Source organism: Protopterus annectens, chromosome 15.part0 (assembly GCF_019279795.1).
Source record: "Protopterus annectens isolate FY-2018-M chromosome 15.part0, PAN1.0, whole genome shotgun sequence".
Taxonomy (NCBI): Eukaryota; Metazoa; Chordata; order Ceratodontiformes; family Protopteridae; genus Protopterus; species Protopterus annectens.
Window position 1 is genome coordinate 346,124,863 of NC_056749.1, and position 23,615 is coordinate 346,148,477.

Consider the following 23,615-nt stretch of genomic DNA (forward strand, 5'->3'; position numbering starts at 1 on the left):
GTTCATATGCAGCCAAATACTTAGATCTAAAGTCTTGTTGACACTCGTATCCTAAAGTATATGAATCAACAAGGAAACCACAGAACACCATTGACCAATCTGTATTATCCATGTATAAGAAAGACCTATCATTATTACTTCCTATGTCTTTGCGGTCAGTCACAAACTTTATAGGAAATGTAAATGAATTAGGGTACATCAATGGTATTTCTCAGTATAAGCCTTTAGTTTAAGTATGTTCTTTCTTTATAGTCGGCCTTTAAGTTTTAATACTGGTTTTAAGGGAATAATACTATTCAGGCCTGGAGGATGGTCAGCTCTCAAATTAATTATCCATTTTGTTTCTCTTAATTCAGTCATATTCTCAGTATCACCCTTCCTTAGTCCAATACTAACATTCTCAATCACTTTAAATGAAAATGAGTGTCCTCTGTTTACATCTATGTGAACAGCCAGGGCATTGTGCACATCTTTGTTAATAATCTCTTTGATGTCTTTGTACTCGTTTTTTTGAGCATCTGATTAGTCTTTCCTACATAGAAGGATGGGCAAGATTTACAAGTTGCCAAATAAATGACATTACAGGTTATGCATGTTGCCTTAACATCAAAGGCATACTTTTTGTTGGTAACTGAATGTTCAAACTGATTACTGCTGTCTATGAGTGCACAAATATTACAATTACCGCACATGAATGTGCATTTTCGCCCTTTTATTGAGTTTCTGTTATTATGGTTGGTACACAGTAGTCTTTTTATATTCTTTTTATTCTTATAACAAAACTGTGGCCCCTCTCCAACTATGCCCTTTAACTGTGCATCCTGTGTTAAGACGGGCCAAAATTGATTTATCACTTTCTGAACCTGAAAGTTATCGGTACTATAAGTCAGGAGAAATCTAATAGTGGAATTCTCTTGTTTATGCCTATCATTCCAACAGACTTTTTCCCTCCCTTACTGCTTGCATTGTATCTACCCCTTTTCAAACCTCCCCAACACCACTTCTATTTCATGAACAAAACTTTCTCTTCCATTCATCCATATGATTTTCTCTGATGTACTACAATTTCATTAATATTAATTTCTCGTCTTTTTTCTATACATCTCAGCCTTCCCGTTATCTTTCTCTGTACTGCTTATAATCCTCTACCCTCAATCTCTCTACAAACCACACAGTTAAATCAGTACTTTTTGCTTTAGTATGCTTTCCTTACCTATAATTACACAGTAAACAGACCCTGAACCACATGAACTCATCCCTCATTCATATCGCAACACCCATACATCTCAAGATCTATAAGTCTACAGACTAAACACAATCTATTCTTCGACATTTCATCTTGCACTTTTCCCAAATAACCCATCCCTTCTTCCTATCACAATTAGATCCTCATTCTCTATCCTGCAAAACCTTTTATTTCTTACATTTCAGACAAATGTTTTCCTACAATTCATCAAAGTACCTCGTTTACTACCAGCATCCATTACTCTCGCACTTCCAAAAAAAAATTTACATTGTGTCCTCCTGGGCCACCTCTTAATCTCTCAGGAAACCTTAACAATGGTTGACGTTAATATACATTTGCAAACCATAAAATCAGAAATCCACCCAACAATATACATCAGTACGAGTTCACAACATTTAACTACACCAACTAGATACAATAAAGCCACAGCCATACAATCACTCCACAATTAGATTCCAATACCCTCTCTAAACAAAACTTTATTCCATGGAACTCTGTCAGGCAGCCTAAACTGTCACAATCTACACCATAAGGCACCAAAGCAACAGCTCCAAAACACATCATTACAGCCTGGTAAGAAAATGTGTTAATTTTCATACAGACAATTAATACACTACATCTCCTTAACTGGAAGTCAGTAAAGATGCTCTTCATACATGACGCGGTGTCTTGAGGTTTATAAAATTGTCCAAGGTGTTGTAAACACACCAGCCCATTTCGGAATAAAAAAAAGTTAAAATAACCCTGCCTCATTGCTATCCTTAACAACTAAACAACTCACAAAAAAGAGAAACAAAGATAGAAGGTCTAGGCAAAAAAATAATACAGCCTAAATGCACTACTATATAAACAACAAAGACACTTAATAAAGCAACATATCACTACAGATATGAAAGCCTATAACTAAACCAATCAAAACACACACACACTAATAATCCAAAACTGCTAGGCCTCAACCAAACTCTTAAATCAGGACAAGCTATACAGCCAACATCATATACACAGAAACAAAATGATACCACACCAACCAATTCAGTACCCACTTTATACACTGTACAGTCATTAACCAACCAGGTAACTAATCAAGCTGTTTATGTCCCTACTCAAATCAAATAAACTCTGATGAGCCTTCTTTGCCCAGGGGCAGTAACTAAGGGGTCTCAATCCTCACTACGGTCTCCAGTGAGGAAGTGTCACTAAAAGCATGGATAAAAATACACAATTTCCCCTAAGAATAGGTTCCAAACCTGGCCTTGGACTCCATGCTTCATTCCAGCTCCCCAAATGAGTCTCCACATTAAACACTGCAGAGCACTGTGTCCCAGTTCTAGGTATCTGACACACTCTTAAAATTCTGATGCACATGCATACACACAATCTTGGGAAAGACTGACTCAGATTTACCTGCTGCGTTTCTTTTATTGGGTAAAATAGATAGTGAAACAAATGGTAGCACATATCCTAAGCAGCAAGGCTTCTCAGACTGGCCCTAGTATCATCACAATAAGCATAAACACTCTCAAGTTATTAAAAATATTCACTAAATACACAGCCATAATAAGAGATACTAAAATATTTAATAAATAAAAGAATTTAGAACAAGTAAACACTGAATAACTGAGTCTAATAAACAGAGTTTCACACACAGGAAATCTAAAACTAATACTGAAGGAAAGATATCACATTGATTTCAGAAAATCTCCAACTAACTAGCTGTAATTCCCTGACTATCTGAATACTATCCACTATCTAATCTAAATAACTCAGCAAGGCAAGATTATACTCTTACTTCTGCAAGGCAAGATGAGAAATTATGTCCTCACTCTAGGCTGTTGTTGGTCTTCAGTGACTAAAACAACTACTTTGCAAACAACTGGACTACTACTGTTGAACAGCTCTGGGGAAAAAAACTGAACTGACTCAGAACCTGCTTTTATAGCAGATTATTTTTAAGTAACAGGAAGCTGCTATGAGAATTCTATTCTCTCATATCAGACTTTGAACAGTAAACAAACAGCTACGGTGAAGATTATATTCTCCCAGCTCTGGCACACAATGACATGACATCTAGGTCAGCTGACTCTGGCATAACATACATTAAGAATTCACTTTAAAAAAAAAAAAAACATGTACGTTTGGTCAGCCAAAAGATAGCTAATACTGTTGTTTTGGCAGAGATGTGTTTAAGCATAAATCAGAGTGCTAACCAAAAGACAAACTTATTTACAAAATTATAGCTAGTTATGCTAGCATATGTAACAAAGGGTAATTTATAAAACTCCACCCAGTCATGCTAGTACAGATAATATCTGATAGCCTCACAACCTCCATCAACATTTCTCTTTTCAACCAGTTCCCACAAATACCATTAAAATTATTTAAATAAAATGAAGTCTACTACAACTGCCCCTGACAAACAACCTGGTCTACCTTTCGGTTTTTCATGGTTAGGAGTCACAACAGTGGATCACCAGTCCGCTACTGATTGGCAGTTATTTTTACTGTGTTGAGTTGCCAGCCCAGTGCCCAACCTTCACAGAAGGCAGTTATTTTACTGTGTTGAGTTGCCAGCCCAGTGCCCAACCTTCACAGAAGGCGCACACGCAGTCACGCACCTACCTGCATGTCTTTAAAGTTCACTTGACCACAGGGAGGACATGCAGGCACCACACATAAGGCACTCCAGCAGAGAACTGAACTACAGAACCTCTTACTGTGAGGAGGCAACGCTAATCGCTGCACCACCACGGCCGTATCCAGCCTGGGGAATATCTTAAAACAGCAGCTGTAGCTATTGCATATCTACTTTCAATTCTCATAAGTTTATCCACATCTGAAAATAAAGTTTCATTTCAATGGAAAATATTCTCTAGTCCACTGGACAAGAGAATCAATACAGATCTTTCAAACTATGGGCCATTTGCTATTTTCTCTTTCTTATCAAAACATTAGGAAAAGTATTCATATGCAACTTCTAATAGATAATCAGCTTCCATCTTCAACCCAACATTGCTTGCATAATCACAGAACAACTAATGCTTTGCTGAATTTTGTTAATATAGTCATTACCTATAGAAATGCCAGAAGCGTAGTCTGCACTATTTTCCATGACTTATCAAAAGCTTTTGATACAGTCTCTGACCAGAAACTCTCACAAACATTCTTCCTTCAGGCTCACCAACTCTTCACTGCAATGCTTCAATCACTACTTCTCAATATGAGCACAACTAGTGTAATGGTAAACCATACTTTAATATATTTACCAATGTCCTCTACACTGCCACAAAAAATGTTACCCTAGATCAATATGCTTATGACTCGACCATAATCTGCTCGGCCATGCCGCCCGTTATACTCCAAGACCTTACATAACAATCCATCTTATCAAGTGAAACATAGCTAACTAAATTCACAACTACTACTAAACCCTAAAAAAATAAAATAAAATAAATTACTGCTCTTTCCCACAAAACATATCTCTACCAAAACAACAGTATTATCTATAGTCTCTGCAAAAAGCACCATGATAGAACAAGTAAACCACACAAAATTACTGGGCATCATCATAGATAACCAGTTGAAATTCAACTACCATATAATCACACATGGTAAAAAAAAAAAATCACCAAAATCTAGGTGGATTACACAGAGTAAAACCCTATCTCAGTGACAAAGACAGAAGTCATGCAGCTGTACTGCCAAATGGTATGGTGCCCAAATCTTCAAAAGCCTTTAAGTCTCAAACCTGTCCAAACTCAGTGCTATAATTAAATATCTACATTTACAGTAAGCTATATCAGTAGAATAAACCATTGCCTAGCAACTAATTACACTGGTAAGAACTACAACATCACCTAGCTCTTTCTCAGCTAACAACAATACTCAAGACTTCCTACAAGCCATAAAAAATGCCCAGCCCTTAACAACTTAATGCAACACAACTCTCCAATAGAATTTTACACTCTAGAGGAAAAATCTCTGTAACTACATCATTTAATACTGTAGGTGAGTCTCTAATAAAGGTGCTTCAACAAAGTATTAGTTTAAGGGTGTGCACATTTCTGCAACCAGCGTATTGTATATTTTTTTACATTTTTTCTCCTAACAGATTTCTTTGGTTTTCAATTGAACTGTACAGGTTATAGGTCACATTAAAGGTGGGGAAAATATTGAAATGATTTACTGTGGTCTCATTTTTTTATATCACACAAACCTGGCATTTTAAACAGGGTGTGCACACTTTTTATATCCACTTAAGTGTTGGAAAGTTATCCAATTCAGATGTCACACTGGCCTCTCTGACTACACTGGTGGGTCAGTGGTATAACACTCTTTCCTCCCACTCATCAGACTAAATTCATTCCCAAGCCAATGCACTGCACCCTGTTGTATCTGTCAGCAAACTACTAATGCTATCAGCTGCTCATGAAATACATTTTGTGAAATAGCCTTCATTTGCCTAGTGTGAGACAACTGATCAAGTCACTTAACCAGATATATGGTTTCCTGGACTGCACACCTAGTAACCACCTATGACCTTTTTTTCTTCTCCTTTAATACCTCTCCAATTACCTCTTAGTGTTATCCAGGTCGTTGCAAGAAAAGCCAGCAAACAACACAGCGGACAAACACAAGTAACAACCTCACTTCAGAGACAAATAACCCTGGAAAGATAATACCTATTGGGGAAAGATGAGCACGTTGTATTCTGGACCCAGACAAAGAAGACAACTCATGGAAATCATTATGGGGGATTTAATTTCTACTACTACTAATGCTATTAACATTCTTAGAAGCAGAAATCTATCCATACAATCTGTTAAGAACAGTAAATTTATAGCAACAAATAAGGTAAGAATTATTTTCTCAGAATGCTACTTAACTGGAAGCAAGAAGAACTGATGGACTGACAAGACAATCAAGGCTTAGGCTGTACAATGAACCAACAGTAAAAAAGATCTGAAGATGGTACCAATTGACATCCCATTACACCACTGGCAGCCTGAAGTCCAAATGGGAAGGTCTCCTCCAGGCCAAGAGTGGAAAAGAGCTATGGAAGTTTAGTCAGGCACATGCCTTGTGCAGGCAGAAACCCAAGGTGAGTACTACATTAGTGGATAATTAAAAAGATCCAAAGATATGTCTACACAGTGGGGTAAATGGGCATCCATAATGGGGAGCCAGTCCCTAGCAGAATACCACTAACACCTTTGAGATCAGGAGAGACAAAGAAAAATAAAAGAATAATGAAAAGAAAAATAGCTCAATGTTCTGCTTCATTGCTTGGGACACTGAAAGGAAATCCCAGGTCAAGGGGGCAGATAGATATCCAGGGCGCACTGAAACATTCTAACAAACACAAGCTAAAAGTCTCCTATCATTCCTTTTGCCTCACTTACACCTTTTGCTCCCTTGTGTCTGCTGATAATCAGATCCTCCTTTTCCTCAATGTTCAACTGCCAGTACTGACGATCATCCAAACAGCCATCAGAGAAAGAGTTGACCTTAAACCTCAGACAGTTTCCCTTGTGAAGGCAATGTTAAACACGCAAGCGTCTGGCATTGAATATACACAAACCTTAGAAATGTCACTCACATCTGCAAGTGATGTACCCAAAGATAGCCTTGCCTATCCCCCTTACAAGAAAGCATCTGTTGTTAGGTCTCCAATGGGGGGAAGAGAGAAAGAAACGGACAGACAGACATACCATCTCCCTGAAGAAGACGACAGCAGATTTTCTCCATCATTCCTCCACTCCCTGCACAACTGTCTTATTCAGATCAGAGGTCAACATTAAAATCCAAGTCATCTGTATCGTAGTCAGGGTTTCTTAACTTTATATCACAAAATCGGCTCCTGTCTATATTTTCAAATGCAAGTTTAAAGTGATACGCACAAACAGGTTCAAAAATACTTTTTTCTTCACTAAACAACAATGTTTCTGTACTATGTTAAAGGAGCAGTGGTTGCCAAAATTGGCTGTATATTTCAACTGTACCTTATGCACATCAGGAATGTTTCACCTCTACACAGTAATTAATCAAGAATCCGCAACTATATCAGGTCCACATGGGATCTTGACATTTCTAAAACTCCCAGTTTTGTAAAAGACTAAACATGCAATTCATACAATTTTTTTTAACTAATTTTCAAGCAAATATATTCTCAAAACTTACTTAAGTACAAAGAATAAACTAGCATACAGCAATTCATATAGCTGAATGTACAAATGGACATGAATGTTATCATCATTAACCTTATTTGCTATCCATACTCTCTCAACATTTAAAAAATAATAAAGTTAAAGATACCTACCAAATGTGGACCAGCCAAAAGAAGTGACCACCACAACAAATCTGAATGCAAAACCAACTTTCCCGCTGCTTCCTAAAAATATCAGTCGGCATACAACCATGGCTACTGTCAGTGGCATGATACAATAACCTAGAACACAGAGACTCTGGAAAAAGGATCTGGGCAAAGGGAGAAAAGTCAAACTTTAGGAACTCGGATTAACAATTTAAACATAACAATGTTATTATATAAACACACCTACGACAAACTAATACACCCTACATTTTTTTTTTGCCAGTATATACAACCTGCTCTTAATACAAAGTCCACTGGACCAGTCATCTGCATGTAGGTTTGTATTTGTTAACCAAGTGTTTGATCCACAAGGAATCCTAACTCACTCATAACCCAGATCATCCTGCATAAATGTAAGAACAAACAGTGCCAGAATGTACAAGGTAATATAGCAAAATTACAAATAAATTTAAGTACTCTTTCGATATGACAGTACAACATGAGACAATGTTATCTACTTTATAGAAAGCAATAATTAACTCAGCTAAAGAAATTCCATCACTCCTAATAAAAAAGACAGAAAGACACATTAAGGTAGTGCACTGAGTAATACAGGCACTATTGTGAATAACACCATGTGTGAAACTGCACTCTCTCTCTACTGCTGTGGGGGAAATGCCCTTTTTCCAAGGATCAACAATCTCAGAAATAATTAGACGAAAGAGCAAAAAGACAAAAAATTGGGTTCAAATTCTGTTTCTGAATCATTGTTTTCAGACTCCGTCAGAATTCAAGCCATCATTCACAAGGATGACATGTAACGCCAAATTACATGCATGTACATTAGAGATGACAGGAATTATGCCAACCCCACAGCACTTTTTCTCTCCATGTGTATGATTGCTGGCATTCTCTATTTGTTATGAGTGGTGGTGGTGGTATACAGTTCACCTACTTTCAAATAATGATGAAGTTTGCAAAAATCAAACTGCCTGCCAGGTTCAGAAACTCTGCTCAATTATTTAATAACATGGCTGACTGCTACCATTTCACTCGGTTTATTCTGAAGTACTATGCCAAAGCAATGCTCAACTCCACCAGGTGCATATTTAGTACAAAAGTGTCATCAAAAAGGGGTCGTCTGAAGCCTTAACAAATGACTTATATTCAAATGCAATCAAGGGATACGGTGGAGGTGATAGTGAAGTATTACTGTATCAGATCAACTAAAAGGCGTTTGGCCGAATTGTGGATTATAGATGTTTTTAAAAAAGAAGCTTCCTCCAAAGGAAGTCTCAATGAAGAAGGCATTTCCCCTTACTCCATAGGTTTAGCAACCACCAACAGTTCCAAACCACAACTGTAAGACACAATTTTGCTAGCTCATGACATACAAACTGCAATCTTTGCACGATAAGAAAAAAAATCCGTCATCTGCTGTTACTCCCTTAAAGTGTTATTTTTCTTCACAAAGGCAGATCTCTTACATCCTTAATGTGCATATCTGTGCTGCACATCTTTGCTAACTCCTAAGATCTATGTACCCCAGGGGTAATATGCAGAGGTATCACAACATCAGACATGGAACACACTAACCATATTCTCTGTTAATGTCACAAGTAATGTTCTCAGAATTACAACAGGAACCCATCCCAAACTTAAATATAAGCTGCAGGACTGAAGAGGGCACAACTCTGCTGAAAAAAAAAGGGGAACTCTCTTCCCTACAAAAAGGAAGCACTCTATGTTGATTCTAATGAATTTTTAACCACTTATCTCAGGAAAAAGTCCATTCCAGAGGAAGTGTTTACTCTATTTCAGAGCCTAAATGTTAATCACTTGCAACACTTCTGCTGCAATGTGGGATTTGCATCTTACTGTCCTATGTAGCTGGGCAGCAAAGCTCATCGAACAGATGACCTGGAAAAGTAAAGTCAGGAATCTGCTGCATGAACCACCATTCCACTGACCTTAATTATGATTCAGGGATCTTAAAATAAATAAAATATAAAATAAAAAAACAACATATGGCATGCTCCAGAATGAAAAGTTATGTAACTCACCACAACTAGGTATCCATGTTGTCCACCTTCATTCTTCTTCACTAATGGGTCTTGGGTCCAACTCAGCCACTTTCCAAGACTTAGGATCAGAGTTCTTGAACTCATGCCTCTACCCATAATGCACCATAACATCAACTCCCAAGTTAGAGTTTGCTGATCTATAACCATAAGAGGTTACCACAATATAGAGAAAAAATGTACCCGAGACTTAAACCTGGAATCCATGGGTTCTAAAGTCTTCCAAGCCCTTCACAAAGGCACCAGGCTAGGGGATAGATGGAAGAGACATGAGGAGGAATGAAAATTGATAACACAGGTACCTAGTTATGATGAGTATGTAACCTTTCAATCTGATGTGTCCTTTTCATTCCTCCTCACTAATGGGTCAGGTTTCCCAGCAATGTAATTCCTGGGTGGCCCTTAAGGATGTGCCGGAGCATGGTCGAGCCAAAGAATGCACTACTCCTGGAAACAATTTCCAGCTTATAATGTGTAACAGCGGGGTCTATAACAGTTTGCCAAAAGTTACTTTCAGCGAACACCTCTTTTTTGACACATATTCAGTGAAAATCACTTTTGCTATTCAATGAATTTTCCAAGGGCAATGAAACAATTGCCCCACAGCATAACAGAACCCACAACTAACTAAATCAAACCCATCCAAGTGGGGGCATCACCCCCGCACCTCTCCTTAACTATATATACCAACTCTGTGATCTCACTACAGTGGGGAAAAAAGGGCAAAGTTGTGTAGTTGGCTATCTATTTCATTGCCCTCGGAAAAATGTCGGCAAAGAGATGTTCGCTGAAAATAACTTTTGGAAAACTAATATAGACCCGTAACAAAGGTACGAGTCTTAAGACCAAGTGGCTGCTGCACAAACTATCAATAGAAGCCATAGTCCTAGTGGAATGAGCCCTGGGAGGCCGGGGGCAAGTCTATGCCTCTCTCACAGTAAATGAAAGAAATACAGTCTGCTATTTATTTCACTAAAGTGACTTTCAAAACTGCCTGTCCTGAATAGCTTGTTGAGAAGGAGACAAAGAGCTGATCAGATTTCTAATATCTCTCTGTTCTGTGTATACAGAAATGCAATTGTCTGTGAACAGCCAGGAGTGTAAGAGGTATTCACCTTTGTTGAAAATGTTGGGGAAGAAAACCAGCAACTGAACTGACTGATTAGTGTTAGGCTCCGTGGCCACCTTAGGCATAAAGGAAAGATTTGTTCTTAAAGAAACTCTATCTTTATGAAAATTATGCAGGGAGGTTTGGCTGACAACGCTTGAAACTTGCACATTCTCTTAGCAGAAGATAGTTTTCCAAGAAAGAAAATTTATGTCACAAGAGTTTGCCGGTTCAAAAGGCTTCTGGGTGAGACCTTGTAGTACCATCATGAGATTCCAAGGGGGAGAGGGATCTTAAATTGGAGGTCTAAGATGAAACACTCCCTTCATAAAGGCCTTACATAATTTGGAGAAAAAGGTTTGAATTTCTCTTCCCAGTGTGAAAACTGGATATGGCAGCCAGCTGGAGCTTGATTGTGGAGCAACTAGCTCCTTCTTGAAAAACAGTGCTCAGAAAAAGAAAAGACGCTGTGAGTGCTGAGAAGGATCAACATTTTCCATAGATGCCCAAATAAAGAATATCTTCCACTTACTAAGGTGGAAGCTCTGAGAGGCCAGCATAATGTCACATATGGAGGGGGCTAGCCTGGACTTTCTTACAAATACTGCAATTGGAGAAACCATGCAGTCAGTTTCAGGGCATGGAGAATGGGCATCAGAGTCTCTGATGGATGAGATACGAGATCATGTATGGGATCCAGAATCCAAGGCAGAAACTTGAGGTGAGACCAAAAAAGGGGAATCACTCCTGGTGACTCAAGAAAGGGGCAATGAGGACTAAGGAACTCTTCAACTTGTTGGGTTTCTGTAGAACTTTTGGGATCAATGGTAATGGGGGGGGGGTAATCATACAGGAGACCAGGGGGCCAGTCGTGAACTACAGCAACCCTCGACGACAACCCCTCCATGGGGACACTTGTTGCACTTGAAGTTCAGGGAAGAAGCAAAGAGGTCACAACAAGGTTGGCCCCAATGGCTGAATATCTTGTTCACTACTGATTGTTTGAGGGACCATTCATGAGACATGAAAACTGACCTGCTGAGTCTGTCTGCTAGACTGTTGGTTACCCCGGAATGTGTGTTGCAATCAGAAAAAAGTCTGAAGATATGGCACATTCCCAAACTCTCATGGTCTCCCTGCACAGTGGGTAAGAATGAGTTCTTCCTTGTTTGTTGATGTACCGGACTACTGACATGTTGTCAGTGTGAATCGCAATTGTCCTCACAGGAAGAACGTCGTGGAAGGCTTGCAACATAAGGAAGACTGCTCTCCTCGCTAAGACACCGATATGTAACTTGGTCTCTATAGTCGAAGATGTGCCTTGGACCATCTTCCTAGGAAGTGCCCCTCCACAACCACCTAAACCAGTAAGTGTCCGTGGTCTCCATGGCTATGGCTGAGGAAAGAGAAAAGGGTCTTCCTAGTTAAAGTTTGTGTGATTCTAGCCACCACTGTAAATGATTCCTGCAGATCTGAGACAGTTTTATGGGAGCAGACAGCAGGTGATAAAGGATGGACCATTGGACTGCTATGGTCCAGTGAAGAACTCTTATGAAGAACCTTGCTAAGGGGACAAGAACAAGTGTGGCTGCCACTGCCCCTAGAGCCCATAAAACCAAAATGGCTGGTGGTTGCGGATGCTCTAGTACATCTTGAATGTGCGGTCTCAGATAAAAAATGCGGTGTATTGGCAAGTAAGCAAGATTACAGTTGCGTTCCTATGTACTCTAAGTTTTGCATGGGTGTCAAGTTCGATTTTGCTAGATTTATTGCGATACCCTGGTGGTTGATGATTCTCACTAGATAGTCCCTTAATTGTAGCAGAAGATGTCTTGTCAGTGTAGTTAGCGGCCGAAGTATGGAAACACTTGGAACCCATTTAGCCTCGGGTGAGCAGCTATGACTGCCAAATATTTGGTAAATACCAGTAGAGCTGTGTAGAGTCCAAAGGGTAGTGCCCTGAACTGGTAATGATTGGCTCAAAGCCATAAGTGCAAATGACTTCTGAAGCTGCTGTCAATTTTGTTATGATAGTACGCATCCTGAAGATCCACGGAGCACATCCAATCGTCCTTGCATAGCAGTGGTAACATGGACTAAACGTAACCATTTGTAACTTTGTCTTCTTGAAGAAATTATTCAAATTGCTGACACCTTTCTTTTTTTGGAACTAAAAAGAAGAGAAAATAAGTTCTGAATCCTCTTTGTTCGATCAGGGCCTCTTGAATGACACTTTTTTTGTGTAAGTTTTTGAACTTCTCATAGTGCATACTCCCTCTGGGTGGAACATTGGGGAGTTTCCCCCTTGGACTTGCAGTTGTTAGGGAAAAGGGAAAGTAACGGCCTCTGGTTATAATACTTAGCACCCAGGAATTGTTTGTTATACCTGTCCGGGCATCCAGGTGCAGGGATAGATGATCCCCAACTGCTTCCAGAAATGAAGAATTGGGCAGCGATTCAGGAATGCTGGAAGGGCCCATCAGGGAAGGGTTTCCCTGGTGTCCTGATTCTGCGGACCCTACCTCCCACTTCGGCATCTGGAGGAAGTATCCCAACGTGGGTCCTAAAAAGAGTCTTGAGACATCCTGAACAAAGTCTTGTTACCTCCTTGTTGAAGGTCCTCTGAAGAGTAGAAAACTTGATCCCCATGGCAGACAAACCTTTCCTTCTTGCTCACTGCAGGTCAGATATCTTTCACAGAAGGTTCAAACAAGGAGGACACATCAAAGGGGGCAATAACAAATGACTCCTTGAAGGGGTCCATAAAGTCACAAAGCCACATCCAGGCATGTCTCCTGAAGGCTATGCCTGTACAGGCCACTTGTGAGGTTCCTTCCACAGCAAGCGAAATAAACCTCATCATAGAGTTAGTGAGGGGAAAAAAAAGAGTAGCCAGCTGGGAAGAAGCCTTTATCAGATCCTCCTCCAACATGGTCTCGGCAATTAAGCTAGATAATTCCTTAACCAGGTCTCTCTCCAGATAGGTGAAGTGCTTTAGGTATTTCAACAATCTCAAAGAGAAAGTAGCTGAGGCATAAATGTGCTTTCCATGTCTGTCCAGCACTCTAGACTCTTTGTTAAGCAAATGGACAGTGGAGCTCTGTTCTGCCAAATCCTTCTTAGTAGCCACTGCAATGGCATCTAGAGGAATCTTTTTCCTCCAATGTGTGTGATCTGCCAGCGGGCTCAGGAACCCATTGGAGCATTTGGGGATAGGCTTGACTGTGTCCAGTTCCTTCCAGGCCCAGCAGGAGACTAGGTCAGTTAGGTCATCCACCTGGGGAATCACCCAGGACATAGATGGACCCATGCTAAACACCGCTGGGAAGACAGATTCCTCAGAAGAATAACGTTAGGCAGACCATCCACCTTTCTGCTGAAGGAGTTCTAGGACGTCTCTCAAGAAGACGACCTCAGGTGGCGATTGGGGAGATCATTCTCCCTCATTGAGACGGATGTCCTCTGTGAGGGACTCCATGGGGAGGGGGGGTCTATGTGCCTCCTTTTACACTTTTTCTTTAAAGGAACCTCCTACGTGGGGTGTTCAGGGGAGGTGTCAGAAGGGGTGACTCCCTGATTGAAAGTAGTCTGGAGACTCCTTGGGACAGGCTGACCTAGGACAGGAATGATGGGCTCAGTGCTCAGATCCACTGAAGATAGGGGTAGATTCTGGCTGTACGGAGTCGACTCTCTAAACCTAGAGAAAGCCCCTTCTGCCATGCAGAAGGCTAATGGGTCCAGGAAGCCCCAGCTCTCTCCCTCAGAACCAAAGTTACCCGAGAGGAGACAGCAGAACCACTCGCAGATCAGAGGCCACCCGACAGAACTGGACTCAAGCTGTCGAAGGCTCAAACTCCAAGGGGAAGTGACGAATCCAACAAAATCTGAGCCGAAATCAACCCGCTAGAGTCGGTGCTGATGTCTTGGATCCAGGACCTGCTCTGATCTGACAAAAACAGAGCAGTGCTAGTCATGCATATCATTGGAGTCGAGGAAGGAAGCTTCCGCGGATCCGAAACAGACTCTCTCGGGTACCCAGGCTCTTGGGATTCCGAAACCAGGGGTTAGATCAGAAAAGGAGTCTGTATGGAAGGAGAAGGAGCACTCATAGATCCAAGATGGGGAAAAACAAGAAAAGCAATGGACAAAGTGCATTCCAAGCAATAGCAAAAATAATGATACTGTAGTTTAATAAAGTGAGATTAACGCTTTGGTGCAGGTCAGTGCCTGCACTTCTGACAAAAAAAAAAAAACATTGACAAAATCAGTTAAATACAAAAACACAAAAAAATTTCTATTTAAAATCCATTTAAAAACTGGTATGAGTGGTGAAGTATTAGCAGGAATTTCACTAAAACCAAGGCTAAAATCTATTACAAATGTATGCATGTCCTAAAAAATGTAATGGCTAAAAACATACTCTATCAAAATAAGAAATATAGTGTTACACATTTTTAAATATATTCATATAAATGTGCGTAAGCCCTATGATAGGCCAACGGAAACACAAAAAGTTTACACACAAATAACATAAGGACTCATCTCATTAAACTCCTTAGTTTTAAAATGCAGGCAATGGAGCACACATCATTGATGCCCGGATATCTAAAGGCATCACATCAAAGTTGCCATAAAAGCTCACACCTTTCCAACCATAGCGGGATAGGGCCACCCTAATGGATCCATTAACCTGCTCTATAACCCTGAAATTGAATGGGTGACTTGGGAGGTGGGTTATGTGTTTTGCAAGTGCGTTCTCCACTTTTTTATCTTTGATGGCATAAATGTGTTCATACAGCCTGTCCCCAAGTCTTCCATCTGTCTTATCAATATAGAAGACAGGACATAGTTTACACTTGGCTAAATAAACTATACTTCTGAAATTACAGTTAAACCTTCCAGTAGATAAAAAATTGTGATTCCTAACTGTAAAGGAGCAACCAGTGTTGATAAACCTGCAATGGGGCAAGCCTCACACCGAAACATGCCCTTTACCCTCGAGTTATTTGCCTTTTTACTTTCTTTCTAATAAAGACTTCAAATTTTGTCCCCTTTTAAAAATGATTACTGGTTCTGTGGGAAGGCTATCCCTCACATTCACATCCGCCTTGACTAAATCCTAGTTCTTAAATAAAATCCATTTCAAAAGGCAGGCTTCATTACTAAAAGGGGGTAATAAAGGATGAAGAAAAAACAGTGTTGGTATCCATATGTGAATTGGTAGCTTGATCACCAATATCATTTGGTCATCACCTGTTCCATACGGGAATCATTTAAAACTGCTTTGTAAAAAACCAATAGATCGTTTAAAAGTTACTTTATCAAATATATCAAGTAAAACCTGTGGGTAACCACGCTTGAGGAACATATCCCTCAAGAGATGGCATTCGGCTAAGAATTCCTCGAAATCAGAAATCATTCTAGCTGCTTGGACAATTTGTTCTTTGACAACTGATTTTTTTTCTGGTGTCCTGGATGGGAGATGGAAAAGTGTAAGAAAGAGTTGGAGTAGGTTTCTTTCCTAAAAATAGCAGCTACATAACAATGTGTAGTACGGTCCTTGGTCAAATGTATATCTAAATAAGAAATACTCTCCCCTTGAAAATCACTGGTAAATCTAAGGAATTCCGTGGTATTATTCATATAATCCAACAGTTGTCTAAAGACCATCTCGTTACCTTTAAAGATGAATAAAAATATCATCCAGGTACAAGGTATAAAAGTGGATGTACTCGGAAAAAGGATCATTATTCAACAAATATTCCTTCTCCAAGAAAATCATCACAAGATTAGAAAAGCTGGCACCGCATGGTGATCCCATAGCTACCCCCTTTGTTTGCACGTAATAAGAATCTTCAAACAGAAAGAAATTGCTTGTATGAATTAGGTCTAGGAATTCCTGGACCAAGTATAATTTGTCATCAGTGCCTTTACTGACCAGTAACCGACTGACCCAGTCTATGCCCAGGTCATGTGGGATCACCTGGGATCATCATGTATAAATCTTTTACATCCACAGTTGCGAAATTACAATCCTCCATAAATACCATCTCATTCACATTAGTTAAAAAGGAGCAAGAGTCTTTGCATACCTGGGGTTCATTCACCAAAAAGCGTTGAAGTACGCTATCGACAAACTTAGCCACAGGATAGGTAATTGAGTTATGCCCATTGACTATCGGACACAAGGTGGGGTCATATAAGTCTTTATGTATCTTGGGGATTCCAAAAATTACAGGAATCTTGGGTGCTGGTACAGTAAGAAAGTTAAAGATATCAAGGGAAATGCGTGCTTCAATAAATAAGTCATTTAGAAATCCACTGATTTTTCTATATGCTCCATGCAGTTCAGAGACCAGTTTATAACGAGCAGTGTCCAAAAGTAAAGACATCTTTTCTCTATACATATTATTATCAAAAATGACAATGCTACTGCCCTTATCTGGTTTGACATATCCTTGAATTATGGTTTATCAATTCAGACAGTAACATTCTCTCATCAGTCCTCAGGTTGCTACCATCTGAGCCATTCCTGAATAGTCCCAAGTTTAAGTCACACTCGCAAATACGCTCAAATGCCATTAAAGTGGGATGTGAAACTGGATTAAAAGTGATATACACATGAAACTCATTACTGACTGATTGAGTATTATCATGCTGTAAGCCAAAAAATTTGTTTCAAGTTAAGTTTCCTTGTAAACAACTTTAGCTCTATAACAGTTTTAGCTAAGTCAATAGTCCTGGAAGGTACGAAAGTTAAGCCCCTTGCCAACACATCGGCCAACTCAATACTAACAGGGAAGGTAGAATAGTTAAATACTTTAAAAATTGTTGGTGCTGTTAAAAACAATATTTAAAATAACCTGTTCAGTAACATCAGAAACAAGATTAATATTTGAATAACTATCAAAGAGCCCATCAATAGAAGTGGCTGGGCAACAAATTATTAGTATAAGAAAAGGAATTAATGTCCAAAACGTCCATACCCTCACCGGCAGGGTTGAGTGAGCTTACAGGCATCAACGTGCCTGCCGTTGATTTCTCAGGTTCCTTTTTCTGTTCTTTTGCCGTGCCGAGTTCCTCTGAGCATAATTGGAGTCCCTATGTAAATCCTGATCATTTTCAGGTTGTTCAGGACGAACATAAATCCTATTTTGGAATGAATTAGTATTATTGGCGTTGTTCCTATTATTTTGAAGTCTCTCGCTATGGCGAGGACCTTCCTTTGTTGATGGGTTGCTAAACCTGCTCAACATCAGTGTTGTAATGTGGAACGCCGTCGTTCTCAGACGTTACTGCATCAGCATTAGATACTTCGAACTTAGAGTTCATAGGAACGCAACTGTAGTCAAGATCACAAGTAGCTTACTTGCCAATACACCACATTTATCTGATACAGCACATTCAAGATGTACTAGAGCACCCGGAACCACCAGCCAATTTGTTTTTTTGGACTCTAGATGCAATGTCAGCCACAACTGTTCTGGTCCCCTTAGTGAGGTTCTTCATAAGAGTTCTTCACTGGATCATAGCAGTCCATCCTTTATCACCCGCTGTCTGCTCCCACAAAACTGTCTCAGATCTGCAGAAATCATTTACAGTGGTGGCTTCACACTTCTAAAGACTAGTGTGGTCTCCTTTAAGGCCCCCGAGCCGGCGGAAAACAGTACTCAAGCCGCTGAATCACTTACAAATGCCTTCTACCAGCACCTGCAGGACTGCATGGATAAGGCAATCCCAAGCAAAACAAAGACTCTTTGTACCAAAGGCAAGCGCCCAGTCTGGTGGACCCCAGCCATAAACAAACTCTACAACAAAAGGAGGAAGCTACTACAAGATAGAGCAAAATCCTTAAAAGGTAAGACACCCTTGATCACTATAAGTAAAAAACTAAGAGCTCTCATAAAATCATCCAAAGCAAATTTCGAGAGAAAAATAGCTAAAGACTCAAAAGACAATCATAAGGCCTTCTTTAGCTATGTTAGAAACCTAGGAGGAAACTCCCAGATATGCTCAGAACTAGTTCAAAATGATGTGAAGATTACTGATCCTACAGACATTGCCAACATACTGGCTGACAGGTTCAGTGCAAACTTCGCCCCGCCATCCCCGCCAAAAGGAGAGATATGTATAGCAAACGATTGCAGCCCCGCAAACATCTCCAGCGCCCAAGTGAGAACCGGGCTCTCCAAAGCAAAAAACAGAGCATCCATGGGACCTGATGGTGTCCCCGGCTGTGTGCTCCACGAACTCAATGAGGAATTAAACCCACAGCTAGGACAGCTGTTTAATCAAAGTCTTACCTCTGGATACGCACTCCAGGAGGGTGGCGCACTGCAACTGTGGTCCCACTTCATAAAGGCGGTGCCTCCACCGACCCTGGAAATTACCGGCCCATTAGGTTGACAAGCCTTATCTGCAAAGCCATGGAGAGGATCATAATGGACCTCATAAATAAAGACATAGGGAATTTGCAGACTTTGGATCCAACCCAGTTTGGCTTTGTCAAAGGCAGATCATGCCTTTTAAACTTGGTTGACTTTTTCGAAACAGTCACCAAAGCCATTGATGAGGGAAAGGCAGTCCATACAGCCTACCTCGATCTGGCTAAGGCCTTCGATACAATACCCCACTCGGGTATCATTGAAAAACTCATCAGCTTAAATGTTAACCCATACATCACAAGATGGGTTGCAAACTGGCTGAGTGACAGAACCCACAGGGTCAGAGTTGCTGGCGCCATGTCAGACTCAAAGCCTGTCACAAGTGGTGTCCCACAGGGCTCAGTCCTGGGCCCACTCTTGTTTGGCATCTACTTTTCCGAAGTACAAGCAAACACAGGAGGGTTATGGCTGACAAAGTTTGCAGATGACTGCAAACTGGGCGCCATAGTAGAAAACACATCTGACACAGATATCCTTCAGAAGGGTCTCACAGAAACGGATAACTGGTGCCAGAGCCACGGCCTAAAAGTTAAATGTCAAAAAATGCATAGTCATACCCTTCGGGAAAAACAAGGTTACCCCTAGCTACCAAATAGGTGGCAATCCACTGAGCACAGAAGAAGTTATCAGGACCTGGGGACCCAGGTTGATATTAGTCTGTCATTCGACACCCATGTAGCTAAAGTAGTTAGGAAGACCTTCTACATTGCCCACCTTATCATGAAGGGATTCTCATCTAGATCAAGGGAGGTTATAGTCTCCCTTTACTCATCACTCATCAGACCAATGATTGAGTACAATGCCCCATTCGAATGTATCTGACCCGACACTTGCAGCAGCTGGAGAGGCCACAAAAGTTCCTCACCAAAAGGATAAAGGGTCTCAAAATCTATCCTATGCTGCCCGACTGAAAGAACTCCAGCTCTATTCAGTCGCCACCGCTTGCTCAGAGGTGACCTTTGCCTAACATACAAGGCCATGTCAAACCCAGATTTGATGAATATGCTTCACCTCAAAAATCTAGATCCATCAGAGCCACAAGGGCGGAGACTTAAAATCACTTTAAACGTTGGGGGGATAAACTCACCCAAAATCCCCAGGTTAACAAAACCCACAGGGGAGAACCTCGCGGCCTTTTAAAGAAAATTTCCTGGAGGGAGATAAAACCCCAGGGAATCGGGACTGTGCAGAGGGACGCTAAGGGAATTCCCCCAATAAAAGGGGGGGCGTAAAAAGGGGTTTCTTGTAAAAACCCCCGGGGGGAAGCCAGAAATATGTATGCCCTTTTTTTAGGGCCTTTTCCCCCCAGTAGCCTGGTGCCCGGGGGGTTCCTGGGTTTTTGTTCACTTTCTAGGAAGACTCCCCGGGTTGCATGGACCAAGTTCTTCGGTTTGGGTGGCATTTCCTTTTGGAAGCCTTTCCAAAGATTTTTTAAAATGAAACAAAGGGGGGCTATGGGTCCCAAGGGTGCCCGTTTTTAAATTTTTAGGTTTTTTTGGGGAAAGGGGTTTTTTAATAACAATTTTTTTGGACACCATTTTTCCGGTTGGTATTTTTTATTTTTGGAAGAGGGTTTTTTTAAAAACTTTGGGTTTTAAAAATTAACTTCCTTAGATTTAATATTTTAAGGGGAGAGAGGTTTTTTGAACGTTGAAAGGAATACAAATTTTATTACGTATTTTAAAAAAAAATATAATTTTTTACACTTTTCCACCCCCTCCAGAAAAGAAAAAACGCTTAAAAGGGAAAGGACACTAAAACTTTTCAAAAAATTTAAAAACCATCCGAAAATTTTCAAACTTTTAAAACATTTTCCCAAAAAATTTGATTTAAAAATTTTGGAAAAACCCCTTGTTTTTCCCCGGGCCCCAATTTTTAAATTTTAAGGCGGGTATGAAAATTATGGTCCCGGGCAAATACCCGGGATTTCCGCTTTTTTCCCCTTAAAACCCAAAAACCCCCTTTTTAAAAATTTTTTTTATTTACGGGATTTTAAACCAAAATTGAAAGTAAACCTTTCCCACAAAACCAACCTTTTTTAAAGGGGAAAAGAAATTTTTTTTTTAAAGAAAAGGAACTAACTCAAAAGGGGTAAAGGGCTTTTTTTGGGTTTTTCCCCTATTGCAAAATTATAAAAAAGGGGGGTCCTTTATTTAAAAATAAAATGTTTCCTTGGAAAAGCAATTGAATTAGGGAAGGGGATAAATTTAAAAAAGTGTAAAATCTCCCCAAAAATTTTGTTTATTTAAAGCTTAAGGGAACCCCGGGTTCCATTTATGGAACAAATTTGGGGAAACCCCTCAAAAAATTTCCACCAAAATTTTTTTGTTTAAAAGGGTTATAAAGGGAAAAAAAATTAATGGGTTTTCCATTGGTTAAATTACTTTTTAAATCTGTGTGCCTTTAGAACCTGAAAAATTTTTGGTTTGCCACATTTTTTTAAATTTTTGGGGTTTAAAAAAAGGATTTAGTTTTAATTTTTTAAAAACCCTTTTTTGGTTTTTAAAGGGTTATATGGGCTTTAATTTTTAAACCTTTTGGGTTAAAAAAAAGATTTTTCCAATTTTTTTCAAAATTTAAAAGATTTAGTGGGAAATTTTTTAAATAACCAAAAAAAACGGGCCCTTGAGGAACATATCCCTCAAGAGATGGCATTCGACTAAGAATTCCTCGAAATCAGAAATCATTCTAGCTGCTTGGACAATTTGTTCTTTGACAACTGATTTTTTTTCTGGTGTCCTGGATGGGAGATGGAAAAGTGTAAGAAAGAGTTGGAGTAGGTTTCTTTCCTAAAATAGCAGCTACATAACAATGTGTAGTACGGTCCTTGGTCAAATGTATATCTAAATAAGAAATACTCTCCCCTTGAAAATCACTGGTAAATCTAAGGAATTCCGTGGTATTATTCATATAATCCAACAGTTGTCTAAAGACCATCTCGTTACCTTTAAAGATGAATAAAAATATCATCCAGGTACAAGGTATAAAAGTGGATGTACTCGGAAAAAGGATCATTATTCAACAAATATTCCTTCTCCAAGAAAATCATCACAAGATTAGAAAAGCTGGCACCGCATGGTGATCCCATAGCTACCCCCTTTGTTTGCACGTAATAAGAATCTTCAAACAGAAAGAAATTGCTTGTATGAATTAGGTCTAGGAATTCCTGGACCAAGTATAATTTGTCATCAGTGCCTTTACTGACCAGTAACCGACTGACCCAGTCTATGCCCAGGTCATGTGGGATCACCTGGGATCATCATGTATAAATCTTTTACGTCCACAGTTGCGAAATTACAATCCTCCATAAATACCATCTCATTCACATTAGTTAAAAAGGAGCAAGAGTCTTTGCATACCTGGGGTTCATTCACCAAAAAGCGTTGAAGTATGCTATCGACAAACTTAGCCACAGGATAGGTAATTGAGTTATGCCCATTGACTATCGGACACAAGGTGGGGTCATATAAGTCTTTATGTATCTTGGGGATTCCAAAAATTACAGGAATCTTGGGTGCTGGTACAGTAAGAAAGTTAAAGATATCAAGGGAAATGCGTGCTTCAATAAATAAGTCATTTAGAACTCCACTGATTTTTCTATATGCTCCATGCAGTTCAGAGACCAGTTTATAACGAGCAGTGTCCAAAAGTAAAGACATCTTTTCTCTATACATATTATTATCAAAAATGACAATGCTACTGCCCTTATCTGGTTTGACATATCCTTGAATTATGGTTTATCAATTCAGACAGTAACATTCTCTCATCAGTCCTCAGGTTGCTACCATCTGAGCCATTCCTGAATAGTCCCAAGTTTAAGTCACACTCGCAAATACGCTCAAATGCCATTAAAGTGGGATGTGAAACTGGATTAAAAGTGATATACACATGAAACTCATTACTGACTGATTGAGTATTATCATGCTGTAAGCCAAAAAATTTGTTTCAAGTTAAGTTTCCTTGTAAACAACTTTAGCTCTATAACAGTTTTAGCTAAGTCAATAGTCCTGGAAGGTACGAAAGTTAAGCCCCTTGCCAACACATCGCCAACTCAATACTAACAGGGAAGGTAGAATAGTTAAATACTTTAAAAATTGTTGGTGCTGTTAAAACAATATTTAAAATAACCTGTTCAGTAACATCAGAAACAAGATTAATATTTGAATAACTATCAAAGAGCCCATCAATAGAAGTGGCTGGACAACAAATTATTAGTATAAGAAAAGGAATTAATGTCCAAAACGTCCATACCCTCACCGGCAGGGTTGAGTGAGCTTACAGGCATCAACGTGCCTGCCGTTGATTTCTCAGGTTCCTTTTTCTGTTCTTTTGCCGTGCCGAGTTCCTCTGAGCATAATTGGAGTCCCTATGTAAATCCTGATCATTTTCAGGTTGTTCAGGACGAACATAAATCCTATTTTGGAAT

The 23,615-nt window shown here is 39.8% G+C and overlaps 1 protein-coding gene across 1 annotated transcript in view; it reads right to left on the minus strand.

Annotated features, from left to right (window-relative positions):
- The window catches only part of YIPF6 (Yip1 domain family member 6), a 119,374-nt gene that overhangs the window by 32,118 nt on the left and 63,641 nt on the right, over positions 1-23,615 (minus strand). The window contains exon 6 of the mRNA XM_044057103.1: positions 7,563-7,720. Within this exon, the coding sequence (XP_043913038.1) occupies positions 7,563-7,720 (158 nt within the window). The remainder of the gene's footprint in view (positions 1-7,562; positions 7,721-23,615) is intronic.